Raw genomic sequence first — 25,666 nt, 5'->3', positions numbered from 1 at the left:
TTTCCCAGTACTGGGGTTAAAGGCATGTGCCATCACATCCAGCTATGGTATTACTATTTTCCAAAAAGGAACATTGAGAAACAGGGACTGAGTAGCTTGCTTGAGGTAGATGATAGTACTAGTATGTAATCTGCCTGCCTTCAGAAAATGGTATTAAGAAACCTTGGGAAAAAAATACCAAGGACAAAGAAATATCTTTTAAAATAAACAAAAATCTCCACTAATGAACTTTTCCCCTTTTTTATATCGTGGTGAAATACCTAGCAAGCTTATTATAACCATTTCTAATGAACTGTTTAATTGTATTAAACACATCCATAATAAGCAATCATCACCATTCATCTCTGTCAACAGAAGCTCCACATTAAACACCACTGCCTGGAACCGGAGAGGAGTTCAATGGTTAAGAGTGCTTGCTGCAAGATGGTGGCACACACATGCCTTTAATCCCAGCACTCGGGAGGCAGAGGCAGGCGGATCTCAGTGAGTTCGAGACCAGCCTGGTCTAGAAGAGCTAGTTCCAGGACAGGCTCCAAAGCCACAGAGAAACCCTGTCTTGAAAAAAAAAAAAAAAAAAAAAAGAGTGCTTGCTGCCCTTCCTGAGGACCTGAGTGGAGTTTCCAGTACCCACTTTGGGCCTTTCATAATTACCCAGTGTCAGCTTTTTTTCTGGTTTCTGTGGTCACCCACACACGTGTATCAGGCACTTACAGACACACACACACACACACACACACAGTAAAATAAATGTTAAACAAAAACAATTGCTGCCTATTCTCTGTTCCCTCTCCCCTGCTCCTGGGAACCACCATTTTACTGTCTGTCTCTAATTTGTGGTTACTCTGGGTACCTTATTTAAGTGGCATCCTTTGGTATTCGTCTTCTTTTTTTAAATAATTTATTTAACTTTATTTTATGTGCATTGGTGCAAAGGTGTCATATAAGATCCCCTGGAACTGGAGTTACAGACAGTTGTGAGCTGCCATGTGGGTGCTGGGAATTGACCCCAGGTCCTCTGGAAGAGTGGCCAGTGACTGCTGCGCTCTTAATCACTAAGCCATCTCCAGCCCCAGTATTTGTCTTCTTAAGATAATACTCCTTCACTAAATTTTTTTTTTTTTTTTTTTTTGGTTTTTCGAGACAGGCTTTCTCTGTCGTTTTGGAGCCTGTCCTGGAACTAGCTCTTCTAGACCAGGCTGGTCTTGAACTCACAAAGATCCGCCTGCCTCTGCCTCCCGAGTGCTGGAATTAAAGGCGTGTGCCACCACTACCCGGCTCCTTCACTAATTTTAATGCCTTCAAGGTTCATCTTGTTGTGCCCTGTCAGAATCTTTTTAAGTCTGAATAACATTCCACTAGGAATTCTCCACATTTTGTTCAGTTATCCATTGATAGACACTCGCGTCCTCTCCATTTCCCTGTGTTGATAATGCTGCTGTGAACATGGTGTACAGATATCCTTCAAGACCCTCCTTTCAGGTGTTTTGGCTATACACCTATGAGTGGAATTGCTGGCTTATAGAAGAGTAACATTTAAACTTTTGTTTTATTTGTTTGTTTTGTGGAGTTTTTGTTTGGCTTTTGAAGACAGGGTTTCTCTGTGTAGCTTTGGAACCTGTCCTGGCACTCGCTCTGCAGACAGAGGCTGGCCTTGGAATCAAGTGCTGGGATTAAAGGCGTGTGCCACCAATGCCTGGCTTGTGGAGATTATTGTTTGTTTGGTTTTTAGCTCCTACTCTGTAGCCCAAGCTAACCTGGTACTCACAAGGTAGACCAGCCTGGCCTCGTTTATAAAGTTCCTTTCTGCCTCCTGAGTACTGAGCAGTTTCAAAGTTTTGTGTTTTTTCTGCACATAATATCCATGGATTCCAACTGTACCTAGCCATACCACACCTTTAATCCCAGCACTTGAGAGGCAGGAACAGGTAGATCTCTGAGTTTGAGGCCAGCTAGGTCTACATGAGCTTCAGGCCAGTCAGAGTTACACAGTCAGACCCTGCTTCAAAAAAAAAAAAGTGCTGAGCCGGGCGATGGTGGCGCACGCCTTTAATCCCAGCACTTGGGAGGCAGAGGCAGGCGGATCTTTGTGAGTTCGAGACCAGCCTGGTCTACAAGAGCTAGTTCCAGGACAGGCTCCAAAACCACAAAACCACAGAGAAACCCCGTCTCGAAAAACTTAAAAAAAAAAAAAAAAAAGTGCTGATAGTCATCGGGGACTAGCGAAATACTTCAGTTGGTAATGTAGTTGCCACACTAGTATGAGGGCCTTAACGAAGTTATAGCATTGGGATGGCAGAGGCAGGCAGATTCTAGGAGCAATCTGTCTAGCCAGCCTCACCAATTGGTGAGTTATGGGTTCAGTGAGACAAGAAGACAACCTCCATTGATGTTTAACCTCCCAGTGTACTTGCCTGTCCCCGCGTGAGAACAAGCCACACACATGCCACTCCACACAAAGAAATCAGAGTGAGAGGGAGAATTTGGCCTCTCTAAAGTGCACAGCTTGGTTGACTTGATCATATCTGTTCCAGTACCGGGGATCAAACCCAGGGCTTTGTGCACCCTAGGGAAGCATGCTACCACTAACCTACTTCACCTGTAGCAGAGGAACGGAACAGTTGTGTATTGGGGAAGCAAGATCGTAAGCTTCAATATATACTTATATGTATTTACATAAGTATGCCTGCAGAGAAAATAATCTGGAAAGAAAAATAAAAATGTTCATACCAGCCCAGCAGTGGTGGTGTATCCCTCTAATCCTAGCTCTTGGGAGGCAGAGTTTGAGGTCAGCCTGGTCTACAAAGCAAGTTTCAGGACAGCCAGGGCTGCACAGAGAAACCCTATCTTGGAAAACCAAGAAAAGAAAGAAAAAAAAATTAGTATGACAGCCTATTTCCTCTTCCAAATCCCCTTTGTTAAACATACATGAATTTGTTATCAGAGTAGGGGAAACAAGCAAAACTTAAGCAGAGAAGCCACTTAGGGCACATAGTCTTAGTAGCCCATCAGGAACTATAGGCTGTGCTCCATACTGCCTACCAGCCTCTGTACCCTGTACTACCGTTTCCAGGTACCCTGTTGCCTGATCATGTGTTCCGTAATTACAGATTGGCTTCACCACAGACCCTCGGATGGCCCGTTCCTCCCCCTACCCCACTGATGTGGCCCGAGTGGTGAACGCCCCCATTTTCCACGTCAATTCAGATGACCCTGAGGCTGTCATGTATGTGTGCAAGGTGGCAGCTGAGTGGAGGAGCACCTTCCACAAGGATGTTGTCGTTGATCTGGTAAGTGATGCCAGGGTACGCACATCCAAGCAGAATGTCTGGCCTGTCCCTTAGTCTTGCTAAGTCACCGAGGGTCTTTGTAATGTCATACTTCAGGTAGGATCCTTCTGCTTCTAGAGTATTCAGACACACACTTGCCTCTGAATACTCCTCAGCGGGAGCTATGTGATCCATCTTGTCTTATGTAAGACTGCTTTACAAATAGTTTGTGCCGGGTGGTGCAGGCTTGTAATCCCAGCACTCAGGAGGCAGAGGCAGGTGGATCTCTGAGCTCAAGGCCAGCCTGGTCTACAGAACAAGTTCCCGGACAGCCAGGGCTACAGAGAAAAACCCTGTCTCAAAAAAACAAAAATTAGGGGGCTGGAGAGATGGTTCAGTGGTTAAGAGCACTGGCTGCTCTTCCAGAGGTCCTGAGTTCAATTCCCAGCAACCACATGGTGGCTCACAACCATCTGTAATGAGATCTGGCACCCTCTTCTGGCATGTGGGCATACATGGAGACAGAATGTTGTATACATAATAAACTCTTTTTTTAAAAAAAAAAACAAAAATTAATTTCGCCATGTAAAAGAAAATCAAAATCTTAGCTGTAGAGGAAGTACATTGAAGCAAAGCAGTAACCGCTATGTTGCCATCACACAGATGTGGCAGATACCCCCAACACACACACACACAATGGTGTTCTTTTCTACAGACCAGCCACACACTCTCATAGTCCTCTCTTGCTACTCTGACTAGGTATGTTATCGACGCAATGGCCACAATGAGATGGACGAACCTATGTTTACACAACCACTCATGTACAAGCAGATCCGCAAGCAGAAGCCTGTACTGCAGAAGTATGCAGAACTGTTGGTATCCCAGGGTGTCGTCAACCAGCCCGAATATGAGGTGTGTCCTGGCAGGCCTTTGGTCCTAAGCAAACTAGAGAAGATCATCCCAGGCCAGTCTTCTTCTTAGGACCCCAGTGAAAGCATGTGAGGTCTTGACAACTGTAGCATTTCAGCATTTCAACTTGAACTTTTTAAAGGAGGTGGAGAAAAGTGTTGTAGGGATGAGGGAGTGACTACCCAATAGCTTCTCTGTTGACACGGGCTATGTGGGTTGAGAGATGTATAAACGGGGGTCCATGCTGCTTGGTAAAGATCCTATATGATCTGCACAGAGCATTCTGTCCCCTGACAGTATGAGCAACAGTTGCAGACATCTGGGATGGTGCTGAGGCCCAGACTGGACAGCTGCTGAAGGGGCAGCTCCTAAGCCTACTTACAAATACATAAAACTGAAGCAGTTCTTAGGAAAACGTTTGGTCTAGGGACTCAGACTAAACAGACTCTAAGCTGAATGATGCAGGGAATGAGGACCAGAAATTAAAGGCTTCTTTCAGATGTTAAAGAGGCTGTTTGTTGGAAACTGGCAACTCTGAATAAATACAGTGGGTGGGTCGTTGGGGACTGAAGGCCAGGGTACAGTAGGCCTGTATGACATGGGTGCTGTGCTCGGTTAGCTATGTGTATCCACCCACTCTTCCAGGAGGAAATCTCCAAGTATGACAAGATCTGTGAGGAAGCATTCACCAGATCCAAAGATGAGAAGATCTTGCACATTAAGCACTGGCTGGATTCCCCCTGGCCTGGTAAGCAAGGGGCCATCACCCCAGGTAGACTCCTTATAGAGAGGATGTAACCATGAAGCCCTTCCTAGACAAAGCTCCTGCTCTCCTCCTCTGTACCCACAACATATAGTGAGTGTCCATTCAGCAAGGCCTCTGTGGTCCTCAGGGCCATCTAGGCTTTATTGTCTCTTACTTTCCATTTACCCAAAACCGTGGGGTACTGTGGTGAAGTTTCTAGAAAGGCAGAGAGAGCTGTTACTCTGGTCTGCTCTGCAGGTGCCCCAGGCTATCTCTGTTCTCTTAGGTTTCTTCACCTTGGATGGACAGCCCAGGAGCATGTCCTGCCCCTCTACTGGCCTAGAGGAGGATGTCTTGGCCCACATTGGGAATGTCGCCAGCTCTGTACCTGTGGAGAACTTTACCATCCATGGAGGTAACCAACCCTGCACTTGCCTGTGGAAACACGGGTCTAGATCAGCACCTCTTGAAGATAGTGTCCTCAGCCATGCACTGTACAAACTCGCTGTCCCGAGCCCACTGTGTGTGTTGGTAGACTCAGCTCCCACAACACTCAAGTCCTTCACTTGGAAAGAAGCAGAGAAGCAACTAAGAGGTCACCATTTTGCTGTCCTAACACTGGGTGACAAAGTCTCTGCCTGTGTCTGTGTCCCTGAAGCACAGACAGTAAGATGTCCACATGAGCTGGGCCTGCAGTGTTATGAGTGCTACTCTTTTTTCTTTTAATTTATTTATTTATTGGTTTTTCTAGGCAGGATTTCTCTGTGTAGTTTTGGAACCTGTCCTAGAATTCACTCTGTAGGCCAGACTGGCCTCGAACACACAGAGATTCATCTGCTTCTGACTCCCAAGTGCTGGGATTAAAGGCATGTGCGCCACCACTGCCCAGCATCTCATTCTCTTTCTCTGCAGGGCTGAGCCGGATCTTGAAGACTCGGAAGGAGCTAGTGACAAACCGGACTGTGGACTGGGCCCTGGCAGAGTACATGGCATTCGGATCACTCCTGAAGGAAGGCATCCACGTCCGGCTGAGTGGCCAGGATGTGGAGCGGGGCACCTTTAGGTAACAAAAATATTTACCCTTCAGTTTGAAACGGAAGGGAAGGGCTTTGGAATCTAATACTCCAGAGTGGGGGAAGTCATTTCCAGAAAAGTCACCGCATCCTCAGTGTTGAGGCTGCCCCACCCTTTCCTCTTGTGTTGTGGATGCTGGGAGGGCTGTACTCTGAAGCATCTGGCAGAAAGACGAGTTGTCACAGTGGATCTACTAGAGCTTCAAGTTTCAAGTGGTTGGTTCAACTATGTGTACTCCTGCTTATTAATCTTGTCATTCTGCCTCAGCCATCGCCACCACGTGCTCCATGATCAGAACGTAGACAAGAGAACCTGCATCCCCATGAACCATCTTTGGCCCAATCAGGCCCCCTACACTGTTTGCAACAGCTCGCTGTCTGAGTATGGTGTCCTGGGTAAGGACAACCCCAACCCCACCTCAAGTCTTCTGCATCCCTTGCCTGGTGTCCTGACATGCCGTTCTTCTTTTTCTGTCCATTATAGGCTTTGAGCTGGGCTTTGCCATGGCTAGCCCTAATGCTCTGGTTCTCTGGGAGGCTCAGTTTGGTGACTTCAACAACATGGCACAGTGCATTATTGACCAGTTCATCTGCCCAGGACAGGCAAAGTGGGTGCGGCAGAATGGCATTGTGCTCCTGTTGCCTCATGGCATGGAAGGCATGGTGAGATCTTCCCCTTGCCCACCAAATTCAAGTCCTGGGAAGGACCTGTTCAGGACCCCATCCCAAAGACCAGAGTGTTCTGTTAGTGTTTACCATCTACTTGATGGGAAAACTAGAAGACTTTGGAAGGCAAGAGTGGCCCAACTGCATGCAGCCTGAATATGAATAGCCATCCCTAGATGGGCAGCAGATGGTGCTGATGCTGCTCAGTCTCCTCATCCCTGCTGCCCTGTACTTTGCTAGTGAGAAAGGGAAGAATCAAATGAGTTCTGACATCAGGAGGAAGAAACAAGTACAGTAGATGTCGTCAGCATGTGAGAACTTGCAAACTGATTTGTGTGTCTGCTTCCAGGGTCCAGAGCATTCCTCTGCCCGCCCAGAGCGGTTTCTGCAGATGTGCAATGATGACCCAGATGTCCTGCCTGTGAGTAGAACAGACCCTGATACTCAATTGCCTACGGGCATCTAGGAAAGAATTCCATTTGAATGTCCTAAGGGGTCAGATCTCAGCTGCAGCTGGTGCTCCCTCGGGCTTAGGAATCAGAGTGGGTAGCTCAGTGTGACCCCATGCCTTCTGATCTCCCTGAAATAGGCTACTTCATTTGTGTCCTGTTGCTGAAAGCCGAGGATCCTTGGTCTGACCTCTTAGGTGATATTGCCATTGCTCTGGTTCAAATAGGATTTTAAGGCAATTTTAAAGAACTTGGAACTCTACTGGGAGTCAGTTTCTAAGGAAGAATAGACTTAACTATAGCCAGCACCTGTGTCTCCTATATTCCATACATCCACTGCCAAGTAGCCAAGGGTTAAATGGAACCAGACTCAGGGAACCTGTGGCCCCTGCTCCTGTCTGTAGTGAGTCCTTGAGTCTCCAGTGAGACATCCTGAGGCACCTCTGCCCTAAGTTACCCTTCTCCCAGGCAAAGTGCTCACAGCTGCTGCTGGCCTCTGGCCATTTCCTTCCATGCTGCAGGATCTGCAGGAAGACAACTTTGATATCAATCAGCTATACGACTGCAACTGGATTGTTGTCAACTGTTCCACCCCTGGCAACTTCTTCCATGTACTTCGACGACAGATCCTGCTGCCCTTCCGGAAGCCGGTCAGTGCTGGTTCTCCAGAATGACCAGGGTGCTGGCCTTCCTGTGTTACCACAAAGACAGGCTCCCCTGGTGTCTGTTCCTGTAGGTTGGGTGGATGATACCTAAAGGGATATAAGGGTGAGGTGTGTTCTCAGGAAGCCAGGCCTGTTGTCATGAATGCCAGCGAACTGCACCTTCTCACTCCTAAACTGAGTCCTCACATGCTCTTGAGTACCACATGGGAGAGTCTGACAGAACACAGTTGTCAGCTCAGCAGGGAGGACAAGTATAGCCGTGGTATATTGAGAAATAAAACAGGTTGTCATGTAGGTATGCTGAGCACTGGAAAAGTGAGCCCCAGCAGGGACCAAGGAATTCCAGGAGCCCAGAAAGCAGCGTTTAAGCTGCGTGTTGAAGTGTGAGTAGGAGTTGTGTGGGGAGCGTAAGTGGGCAGATGATCAGAAAGAGGGAATCTGCTGCCCTGGGAGACCGCAGAGGGTGAATGCAAAGCTAAGGCTTCCAGCTTTGTGTACCTAGTAGCCTGCAGGCCCACCAGGCAGAACAGCCCTAGTGCTAGGCCTTAGCTTTAGACAGGCTAAAAGTGCCTTATCTCTAAGACCACTGAGAGCTGTTCAGCTCACCAAGGAGGGGCTCCAGGCAGATGGTCATGGAGAGTAAATACCTACCCAGAAGAGGTAAACAGCAGAGAAATTGGTGTCTTCCTTTTTCTTCCTGTATTTTGTGAGCCTCCCATTGAGATGTGGAAGACAGACTATCCCGACTTTGTACCAAAAATCAAGGTTTAGATGGCCCTTACCTTGTACTTCCATTCTAGAATCTTTAAAATATAGTCTACTGTGAACTTATTTTGTCTTTCAGTTAATCGTCTTCACTCCCAAATCCCTGCTACGCCACCCTGAGGCAAGAACTAGCTTTGATGAGATGCTTCCAGGTAGGTGTGGGGGCTTATGTGTTTCCTGGAACCGTGTTAGCACTGGTGGCTCTTTGCTGTTCCGTAGGGCTTATGGGGCTTGTATTTATCCATCTCCTGAGGCTCTTTCGAGATTTTTAGTCATGCGATAAAAGACTTTGAGTAGCCCCGGGACTGCATTAAAATAGCAGAACATGGTGGCACATTCTCTTAATCCCAGCACTCTGGAGCCAAAGACAGGAGCATCTCTTGAGTTGTGGAGCAGTTTCCAAACCAGTCACAATTGCATGGTCTGACCCTGTCTAAAACACAAAACAACAAGAACAAAAGAGACCCTACTGTGTGTCTAGGGTTGACAGCTCACACCGCTCAGGGGCGCAGGTCTGGGAGTGTGTTCCTCACAGTGAGGATCCTACTGTGTGTCTAGGGTTGACAGCTCACACTGCTCAGGGGCACAGGTCTGGGAGTGTGTTCCTCACAGTGAGGAAAAGGTGCAGGGGAAGGACCGTGCAGCTGCACTGCTGAGGTAGGAGTCTGTAGCTTGAGGTGTTTACCTGGAAAGTGACAAGCAGTGCTAATACAGGCCGTAGCTACCCAGATGAAAACTGCTTCCTCTCAGCCACCAAGCCCCTACAGTCTTCTGTACAGCAGGCCTGTTGTTTATTTTCTACATTTTGTGTGTGGCAGCATTTACATGATGTGAAATCTACTGTCTTAGCCACTTGTAAGTGTTCAGTGTTACAGAGGAACACTGGTACTTTGCCCAGCCATCACGCCATCTATTTACTTGTAGAGCTTTCATCAGGTAAAGAAATTATTTGTTTATTTGTTTGTTGTTTGGTTTGTTTTTTCAAGGCAGGGTTTCTCTGTGTAACAACTCTAGCTGTCCTGGAACTAGCTCTTGTAGACCAGGCTGGCCTTGAACTCACAGAGATCCGCCTGCCTCTGTTTCCTGAGTGCTCCAATTAAAGGTGTGACCACCACCGCCCTTGCCAGTGCCACACTATTTACTAAAGCTTTTATAGTTCATTTTGAAAGTTTCCTTCTGAGCTTTGCCTTAAAATTTTATTTGGTTATCCATTGTCCCTTGTGTTGCTATATGAATTTTAGAGAGTAAGCCTTTCTTCTACAAAAATCATCATCATTTTATTTAACTTAATATATTTGTGTGCGTGTGTGTGTGATGGAGAGTTTGTATCGTATGTATAGAAGTGAGAGGACAACTTTCAGGAGTTGGTTCTTCCATGTTACGGGGTTCCAGGGGCTGAGCTCACGTCAGGTGTGCGTGGCAAGTGTTCTATCCACTGAAACACCCTCACTTTCCACCTTCCATTTAATGCCATTATTTCTTCTTTCTTGCCCAGTTGTTGTGTTTAGGACTTCCAGTAGTATGATGAATAGAAGTGGTGAGGGTGGGCCTGCTACCTTTGTTCTTGACCTTAGAGGCAGTTTCCAGTCTTTCACCATTGAATATGGTTTATGCCTCCCAAGTGCTGGGATTAAAACCATGTGGCACCACCGCCTGGCTTGAATCTGATTTTTGCCGTGGGTTTTTCATCTATCACTCAGTCGTTTCCCATTGAATGTTCAATCATGGAAACAGTCAGGTCTCGTGTTTGGTACACACCAGTTGTACCAGCAGTTGTTTAGACGTGTCCTGAGTGTTTGCACATTTGTAAGGTGTGTGTGAAAGCAGCCATCAGACAGTCTCTACTACTGTGTAGAATGAGCTTCTGTCTCCTGAGTGCTAGGGTTAAAGATGCACATCCCCATGGCGGGTTCTACAGCACTCTTAGTCTGAGCAGATTCACAGGCTTCATCAGCTCATGAGGTAGAAGTATCTCTAACCCTCAGAATCCATCGATCCCAGCCACTGTGGGACAGCTCATGCACAGCCACCATGGAATAGGCCTGGAGAAAGAACCAGCCCAGCTGTAGAAATTTTCTTATAGGAACCCACTTCCAGCGTGTGATCCCAGAAGATGGCCCTGCAGCTCAGAACCCAAACAATGTCAAAAGACTTCTCTTCTGCACTGGCAAGGTGTACTATGACCTCACCCGAGAGCGCAAAGCCAGGGACATGGCAGAACAGGTGGCAATTACAAGGATTGAGCAGGTGAGAGCATGTGGTATCGCAGCCAGCTGCCAGTATCCCACCTCTAGGGTATTTGGGCTACGGTGCTTTGGCAGAACGTTGTTTACTGAGGTTTCTAACCTTTCCCACCTGCAATAGCTGCAAGACTTTGCCTGCTGGAATTGCAGCCTCCCTTTGTGTAACCCTCCCCACCCTCTGGATGTCCCTTTCTTGATCTTTCAGCTATCACCATTCCCCTTCGACCTCCTACTGAAGGAGGCACAGAAGTATCCCAATGCTGAGCTGGCCTGGTGCCAGGAAGAGCACAAGAACCAAGGCTACTATGACTATGTCAAGCCAAGACTTCGGACCACCATTGACCGTGCCAAGCCTGTCTGGTAAGGCCCAAGTCCCCAATGGGGAGGCCTGCTGGTGGGCAGTTAACCTGGAAACAGGTAGACGAGAGCAGGCAGGGCCCACCTCTGACTATTGCCCTCATTACTCCCTCTCTCTTTCTCTCAGGTATGCTGGCCGAGACCCAGCAGCTGCTCCAGCCACCGGCAACAAGAAGACTCACCTGACAGAGCTGCAGCGCTTCCTGGACACAGCCTTTGACCTGGACGCCTTCAAGAAATTCTCTTAGGTGCCCTGGAGCTGATCAGGCCATGGTCCCCCGAGTCCATGATGCTCTTTGCTTCTCAACTAAAGAATAGTGCCTCAGCACTGCCCACACTTCTGCCCTTTGCTGTGCCACATCCTCCCCACCCCACTCCTGTTCTCATAGGAATTAAGCTGTTGTCTACTCCAGTGCTCAGCTGCTCCCCAGGCCAGATACTGCCCAGCTTGGGCTGACTTCTCAGGCTGCACACCTGCCATGGAGGTGATAAGGAGCAGGACGAAGAAAGGTCCCTCAAGATATCCTAGGAAAGGCAGCTCTGGCCCTATCCATGCTCACCATGTAATCCTCCAGGATTGGAACAGAAATCCTGTGTGGCTTCCCAGAGCACCAGTAGTCAGTCCTTGTCACCTAGCAAGCCACAGATTCAAGACTAGGGCTAGCTTTGTCTTGCTAGGGCCAAACTAAGAAGTAATGGAGGAGCTATAGCTGGCAGGTTTTTGGGGCGTCATTCAGCTGTTGGGTGAGTGGAGAATGGTACAGAGCAGCTAAAAAGGCCTTAGCAACAAAGTTAGGTCCAGTTCTGCTACCCTTCTTGGGATTGGGCTGTGGGGAATTTGCCCTGACTACCATGCTGGAGTGATTGGCTCTGAGTAGAGTCCAGAAGCTCCCTTGGGTCCCAAACCCCAGGCACTGGCTGCCTCTTGGTCCTGCTGAATCTTCTCCTCCCTAATCCCCCAGCCAGTTAATTCTCTTTCTGTTGTTCCCTTGAACACAAGGAAGCAGTTGATAGATCCTTCTCTTCGCTGTGCCAAGGCAGGTCAGAAACAGGAGATCAGTGATTAAGAGCAAGGTGACCTCGGAGCCAGCTGTCCTTCCTTCCTCTTTTGACCTTCAAAGGGACAGATCTGATTTATTTATTTTGGTTAAAAAAAAGAAATGATAAAAAGGATAACCAACTTTGCATTGCATCGGCTTGACCCATAAACTAAGTTATCATGGCCAGTCTGTCTGCTGTCATTCTGTGTGTTCCACCTCCTCACTAGCCAGGCCCTTCCAGCCTGCTTGGGAACAGTCTTCTCACTGGGGACAGGGTGCCAGCTGCCACTTGCCAGCTGGATGTTTGCCCCACAGCTTTCTGCGCCCCCTCATGGGCAACAGCAGTCATTGTACGTAGGTGTGTAATGCAAACTGAGTAGGCTGCCCTTCCTGGATGGTACCCTGCACTCCGAGTCAGCATTCCTCATGAGGTCGTCCTAATGACTGCCTTTCAGCCTGCAGATTTAAAGCCTTGGCAGCTCATTTAACCCGGACATGAGACCTTGCACCAACAGTGGTCCTAAAACTGGGGCCTTAGCCCAGACCCCTCACCCTGTTCTAGGCAACACTAGCCCAAGCCTGGAGCTCCGGTGCCTTCATGTAGCTTGGGTTGAGGCACTCCTAATAACTCCATCAGTACCCAGTAGAGAATGTCCTGGGATGGGAACAGCCCTTACTCTCAGGTGGGAAGGACAGAACACTAAATGTGCTGTCTGAGGTCACAACATTTGTTTTTGGTTGTTGGTTTGTTTTGGTTTTTTAGATTCACATTGGCTTTTATTATTCACCTACTTGATAGAAAAAGGGATTTAGTAAACAGGGTAGAGCTGTATGAAGAACAGCTGGGTTGTTCCACACTGCTCTGTTTATACACAGGATCAGCACTGTCCTCCTGGCAGGTGCCATTGTCAAGTGCACCTTTGAAAACAGCCTATGCTGGGTGGTGGTGGCGCACGCCTTTAATCTCAGCACTTGGGAGGCAGAGGCAGGCGGATCTCTGTGAGTTCAAGGCCAGCCTGGTCTACAAGAGCTAGTTCCAAGACAGGCTCCAAAGCTACAGAGAAAAGCAAACAGCCTACTGGGCAGCAGTGGAAGCTCTCGCAGGAGGTGCGCTTGCAGTCTTCGCAGCTGCAGGAGCTGCTGGTGGAGTGGGAGCAGCTGGGATCCATTCTGAGATCTGATGAAGCTAGAGCCGCAGAGCAAGTGCCGAGGTCGTCAGTCTGCAGGAAGTTGTGCTTGCTCAGTACTTGGACTCGCCTGGTTTTCCCAGGGGTGGGTAGCTTAGAGCTGTGGGAAGGTACCAGAGGGAGTGTGCCGGGACTTCACTGCTGACCTCATCCTGCCGGCTAGCTGGTGATGAGATCTGTGTTGTCTCCCCTCAACCTAAACACCATTTAGAAAGGATAGACTTGGCTGGAGAGATGGCTCAGATGTTAAGAGCACTGGCTGTTCTTCCAGAGGTCCTGAGTTCAGTTCCCAGCAACAACCACATGGTGGCTCACGACCATCTGTAATGAGATCTGGCGCCCTCTTCTGACGTGTAGAGACACATGCAGACAGAATACATAATAATTAAAAACAAAAAACGGTAGACCAAGGCAACTGCAGGAGGGAGACTCACCGATTGGACTGAAAGGATGACAAGGGTCAGGGTGTCTGACTGGAGCCCAGAAAAGTGTGATCTAAGCGGGGTTCTAAGGCAGCTCGGTGTGGTAACCACTGGTGGTGACAGGCCTGGCTGCTGGTGAAGCTGTTGAAAGTCCTCTGTGTATGGATCAGTGGCTCTGAGTACCCTGCAAGGAGAAATGGCTTCATAATAAATACTCTTGAAAGGCCAGGAAGAAGCCAGGTGTGGCCAGAATGGCACTGAGCCCCACATACTCAGCGAGTGAGCAAAGATGAATGGCCAAGGCTGCTTCGTCCTCACTGTTACAGAGCAGTTTTCAGTTAGAATTGGACGAATCACAGAGACATGTCCTTATTTAAAATTCTGTCGTCCTCCAGACAGAGACCCTCTTCTAGGTGAGTGCAGGGTCACTGTACCCGAGCCTCTCCCCTCTGTGTGCCCACCCTAGCCTGCTGTCCCAGGTGCCATGAAGCTGTGTTAATCCCCCAAGTTCCCAGCTAGCAGGTGCCTTTTGGCTGGTGTGCAGGGGCTTGTCAGCTCTGTCACTTGCTAACCCTTGCTACCCCAGAGCTGGCCTCAGGTAGGCTAGTTGTCTTGGAGACCTTCGGCCTGCACAGCCTGAAGTCCCTTCCCACAGTAAACCTCTGACCTGGTCACCTAGGAAACCAGCCCTGCTGAGAAATCGCCTAGGTTGTCAGATCAGCCCATATGTGTTTATGCCTGCCCTTTTGCCTCCCAAGTGCTGGGATTAATGACATGTACCATCACCTTCCATACCGCCCTTTCCCTTCCCACAAGTCTCCCATATCTACTTGTTTTGTGACCGGCCATGTGGCCATAGGTTTGGAGCTCTCCGTTGGAGCTTGGTGGGTTCAGCAGAGTCCACAGGAAAGATAGCGGGTCCTTTTCCTGCAGTCTCTCAGTAGCCAACCGTTAAGCAGTGAAAGATAGGGTCCTTGGAGGCCCTCCCCCTTCCTTGACTACCACTGATAGGGCTGGTCGTGTGTCAGCCTATCAATGGTTGTGCCAAGTCTAAGGAAAGGCATTTTGCAGTCATTCACCCTGTCTTCCAGCTATTATGTTCTTCCTGCCCCCTTCTACAATGTTCCTGCACCTACAAGATAGTGGTGTGAGTGACTTGCTTTGGGCTGGGCCCGCATCTGTTGCTTATTTTCTGCATCTTGGGGCAGCTGTGCACCTGCGCACCTACTTTCATTGTTCATTCACCATTGTTCAGTGTAAGAAGAAGCTTCTCCCGTTAAAGCTGGGCACCCTTTTAACTATGGGTAGAAATAGGTGTTTAGGTAGCAACTTGCCCACATACACACACACAAGACAAATTAGGCTGGAAAGTGGTGGCCTTAAATCCCAGTACTCGGGAGGCAGAGGCAGGCAGATCTCTGTGACTTAAAGGCCAGCCTGGCCCACAAAGTAGATGCCAGAACAGCCAGGACTGGTAACACAGAGAAACCCTGTCTTGAAGATCCACAAATCCACAAAGAGGGGGGACGGAGAGAGAAAGAGAGAGAGAGAGAGGGGGAGAGAGAGAAGAGAGAAGAGAGAAAAGAGGAGAAGGGAAGAGAGAGAAGCGCACGTCTTGCTACTAGACCAGTTTAGTTACCAGGCATTGGTCCTCCTCCATGCCCCTCCATGAGTCTTGAATCCATTCAGAGGGCAGTTGTCCCCCAACCCCATGCATACGGGCATCAGACACTATTGCACAGATGGGCATATCTTACTTCCAAATGACTTCTTTATACTTTTGTCCTGATTAATCCTCCTTACCCTTCCCCAACTCCCCTGCGTAAACTGTCCACCTATGAGGTTCTCCCTCCTTACCTGTGTTCTCCTCTCCCCTCTCCTTTAGGTAATCCCTTCCTGGTTTCCTGGCTTGCATAGGTTCTCCATGTTAGATAAGCCCTACTGAAGAGTCATGAGAGAACATGCAATTTGTCCTTTGGGGCCTGGTTTTCCTAAGTCTAATTTTCCCAGTTCCATGTATTTCCAGGTCACCTCTATGTGAATGGACAACTGGAATACAAACTTCACACTTTGAATACAAAATTCACACCCAGACACTCAGTCAACATTTAAAGCAGCCTCTGCGAGGAAAACACCTGGAATAAATCATTATCCCCAAGACTCAAGCTTTTGTTAGAAAATAAGAATTTGAAAAAATTTGGAAACTTGTGTCTACCACCACCATGATCGCAATGGTTCCTGGGGAGTTTTCGTGATACTGTATAATTTTTGACACCACATCCTACAATGTGTTAAAATTTGGAAAATTTCTCTTACTCAACAAAGCAATATTCAGATAGCCAAGCACATGCTATCACACACGTGTAGATAAAAATGTAAGGCAGGCCATGGCAGTTAGTGTAACGTTATAAAATAGTCCCTGGGGGGCTCCTGATTCCCTAGATCAACTAACATTTTTTTTTAGTGTCTCAACAAAACAAAACTTGACTCTCGATCAAGAAATAGAGAGGAACTGCATTTGGTTCTTATTCTACTCAGGCAGAGGTGGTGTCTTTTCCCCATTGTCTGGGATTCAACTTCACAGTCTTCTGAGATTGGTTAATTTTTAAAGAATCAGTGCCAAGGGAATGAGGGAGAAGCCAGCCATTTTAATCAATGAATATAGCAGGGCCTTTATATAAACAAAGGTTTTACTGACTGAGAGGGGAGGGAAGCAAAGTATTTGCATAAAAGTTTTAGCCAGTTGGTGGTGGCAGCACTTGGAAGGCAGGGGCAGGTGGGTCTCTGTGAGTTAGAGGCCAGCCTGGTCTACAGAGCTAGCTTCTGGACAGCCAGGGCTGTTACACCGAGAAACCCTGTCTCAAAAAACCAAAAACAAAAAAAGAAGAAGAAGAAGTTTTACTATGTGGGGCTGGAGAGATGGCTCAGGAGTGGAGAGCACTGACTGCTCTTCCAGAGGACCCAGGTTCAATTCTCAGCACCCACATGGCAGCTCACACCTGTCTGTAGCTCCTGTTCCTGGGGATCTGACACCCTCACACAGACATACACGCATGCAAAATGCAAACACTCATAAAGTAATTAAATATATTTTTATTTTATTTTGTTTATTTTTATTTATCTACTTATTTATTTTGGTGTGTTATGCCCAAGTTACTGAGCCCCAGAAAAAGAAACTTCATGGAACTGAATGAGCTGAATTCTGATGTAAAGCACAAGAGGGGTTGTTTTGTTTGGTTGGTTTTTCGAGACTGGGTTTTGCTGTAGTTTTAGACCCTGTCCTGGAACTAGCTCTTGTAGACCAGGCTGGCCTCAAACTCACGGAGATCTGCCTGCCTCTGCCTCCCAAGTACTGGGATTAAAGGTGTGCGCCACCACCACCTGGTGAGGGTTTTTAAAATACAAACTCGAGTTTGGACCAACAGAGTGGGTGAGGGAAGCACAGCCCAGCCCAGGGAGGGGAGAATTTTTAAAGGGGAGGTCACATCCTGTCTTCTTGGGATTGCGTCGGAGGGCATTGGGTAAGGTAGTTCTTGAAACCATTGGTCAGTTTTTGGGCACAAAAACCCTAACAAAGAGCCATTTTTTTAATAACTGACAAGGTATCTTCAAGGACAGGATGCCTCCTGCGAACATCTGGGCCTTGTTAAATTTTATGGCCCTGCTCCCTAGCTCCTTAATTGGCTGTTTTCAGGGTATCCGTTCAAATTCCACTATCACAGCACATTTCTGGCGCTGAGATCTGCCCCCGCGCATTATGTAGCTTAAGATGAAGCCACTTGATTAAAATGGAGTTTGCAAAGTGAGGTCCTCACAAGTGTGGGTGTGTGTGGGGGGGGGTTGTTTTATTTTGTATACGTGTGTTTCTGTTTTCAAGACAGGGTTTCTTGGTGTGTCTTAGCTGTCCTCGAACCCAGAGATCTGCCTGCTCCTGTCTTCCAAATGCTGGGATTAAAGGCGTGTGCCACCACACCAGCCAGTTTGTTTTTGAGACAGTCTCTTTATGTAGCCTGGCTGGCCTGGAACTCTCTACACAGACCAGCTCAGCTTTGAACTCAACAGAGATTCACCTGCCTCTGCCTCCTGAGTGCTTGGAACAAAGGCGTGTATCACCATAACCAGTTTTTTTTTTTCGTTTCTTCTGTATGTGTGTTTTGAATGTGTATGGGATGTGTGTGTGTGTGTGTGTGTGTGTGTGTGTGCATATGGAAGCCTGAAGCTGATGTGATGAATCATTAATAGCTCTTCCACCTTGATGTAATTCCACCTCATTCAATAAATCAGGGTCTTAAAACTAGAGCTCACAGGCGGTGGTGGTGCATGTCTTTAATCCCAACACTTGGGAAGCAGAGGCAGGCATATCCCTGTGAGTTCCAGGCCAGCATCATTTACAGAGTGAGTTCTAAGACAGACTCCATAGCTACTGAGAAACCCTGTCTTGAAAAACCAAAGGGAAAAAACAAAACACCAGAGCTCACCAAGATGGCTAGTTTTCCTAGCCACCTTGCTCTGGGGTCACTTGGCTCTGCCTTCTGAGCCACAATTACAGATGGGCCTCCAAGTAACTACCAAACCAGACTGTTTCCTGGAAAGAAAATTTTATTGGATATCAAACCACTATGTCTACCTCCTGGCAGGGTCAGGGCATGCAGAGAGAAGAAAGATGACAAAACCAAGAGGATTTTATGCGGCAGTTAGGGTGGGTACAGGCTGTTAAGGAACTAGATGCCCTTGCCCTGGTAGTTGACCTTTGGGAGTGGATTGAGAGGTTCCTGGTCAAATAGAACCTGCCTTCAGGCTTACATTTACACATAATTTCTCTGTTTACCTGACCAAAGCAGGACATTGTCACCAGCACTGCCATTTTGGGGTGGGGTGTTTTGGACATAGCACCTGGGTTCTGAGGATCTGAATCCAGGTAAGCACTTTCACTCGGAACCATCTTCCCGTCCACCTTTAGGGTGGTCCTCCCACCTGAACATAGGGTAGTCCTCCCACCTGAACATAGGGTAGTCCTCCCACACGAACGAAGTCAATCTAGAAACTCCCCTACAGACGTCCCCCAAGTTTGTCTGCCAGGAAGTGATTCTAGATGGTGTTGACACTCAGAATTAGCTATCACAGCAGGCTTGCACCGCTGGGTCTGTGGCCATAATGCATTCCCTCCTCCCCTTCCACATGTGCATGTGATGCCCTCCGGTCCTCCTTGCTAGGCTATCACCTACTCTCTGCCCTCCCTTGCCTCCTGCTAGTGTCCAGTTCCCACCAAGTAGGCGTCTCTCTATTCTAAGATTTTTATTATTAGAATGTGTGTGTGCGTGTGTGTGTGCATGTGTGTGTGTGTGCGTGTGCATGTGTGTGGGGGGTGAGCATGTGTGTGCATGTGTGTGTGAGTGTGTGCGTGCATGTGTGTGTGCGTGTGTATGTGTGCATGTGCATGTGTGTGTGCGTGTGTGTGCATGTGTGTGTGCGTGTGTGTGTGCATGTGTGTGTGCGTGTGCATGTGTGTGCATGTGCGTGTGTGTGTGTGCATGTGTGTATGTGTGTGTGCATGTGTGTGTGTGTGCATGTGTGTGTGCGTGTGTGTGCGTGTATGTGTGGGCGTGTGTGTGCATGTGTGTGGGCGTGTGTGTGCGTGTGTGTGCATGTGTGTGTGCATGTGTGTGCATGTGTGTACGTGTGTGCGTGTGTGTGCGCGTGTGTGTGCGTGTGTAAGCGTGTGTAAGCATGTGTGTGCATGTATGTGTGCATGTATGTGTGCGTGTATGTGCATGTGTGTGCGTGTGTGCACGCGTGTGTGTGCATGTGTGTGTGCGTGTGTGTGCATGTGTGTGCGTGTGTGTGCATGTGTGTGCATGTGTGTGCATGTGTGTGTGCGTGTGTGAGCACATATGTCACAGCACACATGTGGAGTCAAAGGGCAGCTGTGTGGAATCAATCCCAAGGGTCAAGGCTCAAGCTGCCAGGCTCCCACAGTTGGACAGCAAACCCTTCACCTACTGAGCTGTGTAACTGGCTCAGCTGCCCCCCCCCCCATTCATGGTTGTTTTTGTTTTGTTTTTAATCTAAATTCATCTCAAATGATTGTATAAGACAGAGTTCTTTTTTTGGTCACTTGCCCCAGCACCATTTGACAAAAAGACCAAGGTTTCTGCCTTGAATTTGTTTCTTGTTTTGTTCTGTTCCTGGAGCTGAAAACCAAATCCAAAGTCTTATACTTGCTAAGTAAGTACCCACTGACCTAAATTCCCAAGCCCTTGAATTCATGGTGTATGTTTGTAAAAAAAATCAGCTGAGGAACTAGGAATGGGAGCCCACACCCATAATTCTACTGCTCAGGAAGTAGAAGTGCAAGGTTTGTCACAAGTTCAAAACTAGCCAGATCTGCATAGCGAATTATGGGCTAACCTGAGCTACAAACTCCCACCCCTAGAAAACAAATCGGCTAGGCATTATTAGCATCTATTTCTAGGTTTACTATTCTGTAGATGGAGCTGTGGGCTGAGTTCCTGCCACCTGGCTCCTGGCTGCCTGGCTAGCTTATGCCCCGAAATAATAACATGGAAACTGTATTCTTTTAAACACTGCTTGGCCCATTAGCTCTAGTCTCTTACTGGCTAACTCTCATATCTTGCTTTAACCCATATCTAATAATCTATGTAGCACCACGAGGTGGTGTCATACCAGGAAGATTCTGGTGTACATCCATCTTGGGCTGGAGCTTCATCATGTCTGACCCAGAGAGGAGCGGCATGGTGATTGCCTCACTTCCTCCCAGCATTCTGTTCTGTCTACTCCACCCACCTAAGGGCTGACCTATCAAATGGGCCAAGGCAGTTTCTTTATTAACTAATGAAAGTAACTCCTGCATCACTATTCTGCTTATTGATCTCTGTCCTCTCTCCATCAATACTATACTTTATTGATTATATTGGTGCCATGGTTTTCATATGGACTTTATGACCCAAAAGGCTCATGTTTTGAAAGCTTGGTCACCGGTACAAGTGGCATTCAGAGATGGGGCTTGGGGGACTGGATCATAGGACTCTGTCCTTGTAAATGGATTGACCCACAGTTAGATTTACAGTGTGACCTAGAGAGTTGTTCCTGGTCCCCAGTCTTATCCTATTCTGCTTCCTGGATGCCATATTCTTCTCCTCACCACAGGCCCATGGCAGTGGACCCAGCTAAGCATGAGCTGAAACACCTGGACCCATAAACTAGAACCAATCCTCCCTCGGAACTGTTGTCGCTGCTATTTGGTCACAGTGTCCAAAGGTCTAATATAAGTCATAGTGTGATAAATTTCAACCCCAGGAAGACTGATCTTGTATCCTTTTCAAACGGTGTGCTATTTGACAGCAATGACATCTTACTACACACTGACCAGCATAGCTAAATCCCAAATACTGACATCATCTGGTGAGGACAAGGGTATGGAACAGCAGGAATACTCATCTGCTGCTTCTAGGAATGCGAGATGGCACATATACTTTGGAAAACAGAAAGACAGTTTCTTACCAAGCTTGAGGGGGTCCCTGTAGGAGTCATGGCAGACAGGAAAATGAACTGCAAAGAGAAGAAAATGGAGACTCAATTCAGCACGATTTAGTCTGCCAGACTGGATCAAACTTTGATAGAGAGTCTAATGCCAGTTTATTGCAAGCACATTTAAACCCAGTAGAATTTGGGGTAAGTTTCCAGGTAATACCAACTCCAGGTACACTATCAATAAAACTTAATGTGTGATTACATCATAGGAACTCCTTTGCAACATACATGTGACCATGGGGATGGCTCTCCAGCTCAAGGGCCTAGGATCTGGTGTGGTCTCTGACTGGGGTAGCATAGGGGTCAGCAGGCTCTGTGGCATCGCCCCTAAGGACGGGTTCTAGGAACTGAGAGCTAAGGATAAAGGTCTAGGGAGGGAGAGTCTGGGGTACACACTCAGGGGGATTTGGGTGAGGTCTGGCTCTATAGCAAAAGGCAGGTGAGGTCTGCTTCCACAGATAGCAAAATGCTCATAAGTTCCTTAACAATATCCACTCCCGGTCGGACAGTGGTGGCACATGCCTTTAATCCCAGCACTGGGGGGGAGGAGGCAGAGGCAGGTAGCACTGCAGCAGTGGCGGCTCCAAGGTGCAGGCCAGGACCTACCATGCAACAACATGCTCCTTTGTCCCCTATGGCTGCACTTCCACACCCGCGACCACCACAGTTTCTCTCCACCTTGTGCTCCACCATCCTATTTCCTCACTTCCGTGAGCCCACTTTTTAAAAGCATCTTCCCATAAGACCTGCATTTTTTTTTTCAATTGTTCAGGAGATAATAGTTGCTCTGGAGACTCATCCTCTGCAGACTCCTCTACCCTCAAGGCTTCCCTGGGTCTCTCAGGCTCCTCAGAGCAGCTCCACAGTCCTGAGGATGCCAACGGGTACAGCCATCTTGAATCTTTATATACATATATATTTTATTTATTAAATTCATTCATTCATTCATACATTCAAGTTTTTCAAGACAGAATTTCTCTGTGTAGCCTTGGCTGTCCTGGAACTTGTTCTGTAGATCAGGCTGGCCTCAAACTCAGAGATCCACCTCCCTCTGCCTCCTGAATGCTGGGATTAGAGGCATACACCGCCATCACCACCTGGCACTGAACTGTATTTTCTTCCTCTGTGTGTGTGTGTGTGTGTGTGTGTGTGTGTGTGTGTGTGTGTGTTGGAAGCTCTACTCTGCCTAGTGTCGCTATCTAGGGAAACACGTTCCAGGACTGCCAGCTCTAGCAGATAGTAAAGTTCACCTCCAAGAACATGGCCACCACATGCAAACCATTTAGCCTAGACCTGTCTGCAACCATTTCCTCTCTAACACACCAAAAAAACACTGCCCCTACCGGGGCGGTGGTAGCACACACCTTTAATCCCAGCATTTAGGAGGCAGAGGCAGGTGGATCTCTGAGTTCGAGGCCAGCCTGGTCTACAAGAGCTAGTTCCAGGACAGACTCCAAAGCTACAGAGAAACCCTGTCTCGAAAAACAAAACAAAACAAGAACCACTCCCCCTACCCCAAACCAACCAAGAAACCAACTGCAGCTGCTGCCCTGCTCCACCTCACGTTCCCTGTAACCCCAGTAAAGGTCTGGGCCTGCAATTTCTCCTGACTTCTGCATCGGTCTCCCACATGACCTGATGCACCTCAGATTTCCAAAACCTAAAACATTAAGCTTTTTCTTTGACAGCACCGGCTCCTCACTGTGCAGATTTAAGATAATGCATATAGATGGGCTGAAAGAGGAATAATGGGAGAGCTCGAGATGTCGTAGGGCAGGGAGTGAAACCAGCAAGTCAGTCCTCCCTGTGACAGAACAAGTAGGGACAACAGTTGGGCTGTAGTGTAGAGCAGCAGGCTGTGTTCCTGCCACCCGGCCACCTGGCTAACTTATGCCCCGAAATAATAACACACAAATTGTATTCTTTTTTAAAAATATTTATTTATTTATTATGTATACAATATTCTGTCTGTGTGTATGTCTGCAGGCCAGAAGAGGGCACCAGACCACATTACAGATGGTTGTGAGCCACCATGTGGTTGCCGGGAATTGAGCTCAGGACCTTTGGAAGAGCAGGCATTGCTCTTAACCACTGAGCCATCTCTCCAGCCCCCACAAATTGTATTCTTTTAAACACTGCCTGGCCCATAAGCTCTATCCTATTACTGGCTAACTCTCACATCTTACTTAACCCATTTCTATTAATGTGTGTAGCACCATGAGGTCGTGGCTTACCGGGAAGGATCTTAACCTACATCCATCTTGGAGAGGAGAGCTATGGCGTGTATCTGACTCAGCTTCTTTCTCCCAGCATTCTGTTCTGTCTACTCTGCCTACCTAATTTTCTGTCCTATTAAAGGGCCAAGGCAGTTTCTTTATTAACCAATGAAATCAACACAAAACAGAAGACTCTCCCACATCATTTCACCTTTTTCTGTTTAAACAAAAAGAAAGGCTTTCACTTTAACATAGTAAGATTACATATAACAAAACAGTTATCAAGCAAGAATTACAGTTACAATATTTATATACAAAAGAACTTTGGGTGACTGTCCAGGCAGCGAGATGTCTCTGTCACTTACAGAGTTTTGGAAGTTGCTTACTTCTGGTTTACTTAGGTAATATTATATCCTTCTGGAGTCTTTGATGGAGTTGAAGAATAGATAGTTATAGTTTTCCTTAGTTATGATAAAAGATAAAGTAGATATAAATATTGTAACTGTAATTTTGCTTGATAACTGTTTTGTTATATGTAATTTTACTATGTTAAACTAAAAGCCTTTCCTTTTTATTTAAACAGAAAAAGGGGAAATGATGTGGGAAGGTCATTTGTCAATCTATTGTTTCATTGGTTAATCAATAAAGAAAATTGCTTGGCCTGATAGGTCAGAAAATTAGGTAGGTGGAGTAGACAGAACAGAATGCTGGGAAGAAGGGAAGTGAGCCAGACGCCATGCCTCTCCTCTCCAGGGCAGATGCGATGAAGCTCCAGCCCAAGATGGATGTACACTAGAATCTTCCTGGTAAGCCACCACCTCATGGTGCTACACAGATTATTAGATATGGGTTAAAGCAAGATATGAGAGTTAGCCAGTAAGAGACTAGAGCTAATGGGCCAAGCAGTGTGTAAAAGAATACAATTTGAGCCAGGTGGTGGTGGTGCACACCTTTAATCCCAGCACTCGGGAGGCAGAGGCAGGCGGATCTCTGTGAGTTCGAGACCAGCCTGGTCTACAAGAGCTAGTTCCAGGACAGGCTCCAAAACCAGAGAGAAACCCTGTCTCGAAAAACCAAAAAAAAAAAAAAAAAAAAAGAATACAATTTATGTGTTGTTATTTCAGGTGTAAAGCTAACCAAGCGGGAGCCGGGTGGGATGAAAAGCAGGCCTGCCTGCAGCTCCTTCTACATTGGGCCACCATGGGGACACTGGAAATCCCAAGCTTCACCTTGCTGTAAGGATGGGTTTCTGAGAAGGACTCCCTTGGTATGGTGTTTAGTTTGAGTAAAAGACAGGCAAGAGAGTCACTTTGAATCCAAAACAGCAATGAAAGAGGCCAATTGGGGCTGGAGAGATGGCTCAGTGGTTAAGAGCATTGCCTGCTCTTCCAAAGGTCCTGAGTTCAATTCCCAGCAACCACATGGTGGCTCACAACCATCTGTAAAGAGGTCTGGCACCCTCTTCTGGCCTTCAGGCATACAGACAGAATATTGTATACATAATAAATAAATAAATATTTTTAAAAAAAGAAAAAAAAAGAATACTGACTGTTCTTCTCGAGGGCCTCAGTTCAATTCCCAGCAACTGCATGGTGGCTCCCAACCACCTATAGTATGATCTGATGCCCTCTTCTGATATAAAGTTAGTAGAACACTCATATATATAAACTAAATTGAAGGAGTGAAGCCAGGTGAGGTAGCATGTTTAATCCCAGCGCACAGGAGGAAGATACAGATTGTGAGTTCAAGGCCAGCCTGGTTTACAGAGGGAGTTCCAGAATAGCCAAGGATACACAGAGAAACCCTGTCTTGAAAAAAAAAGGTGGGGGTAGGGGGTGCTGGAGAGATGGCTCAGAGGTTAAGACCTCTTCCAGAGGTCCTGACTTCAGTTTCCAGCAACTACAATGCGGCTCACAACTATCTATAATGAGATCTGGTGCCCTCTTCTGGTGGTCAGTGATGCATGCCGACAGAACACTGTACAGACAAAGTATGAAGCTCTGGCATATGCTGTCACACAGATAAGCACTGAAGGTTTTGTTTTGTTTTGTTTTTAAGTTTTTCGAGACAGGGTTTCTCTGTAGCTTTGGAGCCTGTCCTGGCACTAGCTCT

At 47.4% G+C, this 25,666-nt stretch overlaps 1 protein-coding gene across 4 annotated transcripts in view; it reads left to right on the top strand.

The window, feature by feature from the left end:
- Positions 1-12,364, top strand: part of Ogdh (oxoglutarate dehydrogenase) — a 65,986-nt gene extending 53,622 nt beyond the window's left edge. For all 4 annotated transcript variants that reach the window (XM_041668745.1, XM_041668748.1, XM_041668747.1 and 1 more), the window contains 13 exons: positions 3,108-3,287; positions 4,026-4,178; positions 4,821-4,923; positions 5,207-5,335; positions 5,833-5,983; positions 6,262-6,389; positions 6,478-6,656; positions 7,009-7,080; positions 7,630-7,758; positions 8,618-8,690; positions 10,622-10,785; positions 10,987-11,141; positions 11,266-12,364. In XM_041668745.1, the coding sequence (XP_041524679.1) occupies positions 3,108-3,287; positions 4,026-4,178; positions 4,821-4,923; positions 5,207-5,335; positions 5,833-5,983; positions 6,262-6,389; positions 6,478-6,656; positions 7,009-7,080; positions 7,630-7,758; positions 8,618-8,690; positions 10,622-10,785; positions 10,987-11,141; positions 11,266-11,386 (1,737 nt within the window). In that variant the 3' untranslated portion in view covers positions 11,387-12,364. The remainder of the gene's footprint in view (positions 1-3,107; positions 3,288-4,025; positions 4,179-4,820; positions 4,924-5,206; positions 5,336-5,832; positions 5,984-6,261; positions 6,390-6,477; positions 6,657-7,008; positions 7,081-7,629; positions 7,759-8,617; positions 8,691-10,621; positions 10,786-10,986; positions 11,142-11,265) is intronic.
- Positions 12,365-25,666: the final 13,302 nt, after the last annotated feature.

This window comes from Microtus oregoni, unplaced genomic scaffold, assembly GCF_018167655.1.
Source record: "Microtus oregoni isolate MIOR12 unplaced genomic scaffold, Mior012 000019F_ref0000042, whole genome shotgun sequence".
NCBI classification, from domain to species: domain Eukaryota; kingdom Metazoa; phylum Chordata; class Mammalia; order Rodentia; family Cricetidae; genus Microtus; species Microtus oregoni.
Note: the sequence above shows the minus strand (reverse complement) of the source record. Positions and strands in the feature narration are given on the sequence as shown.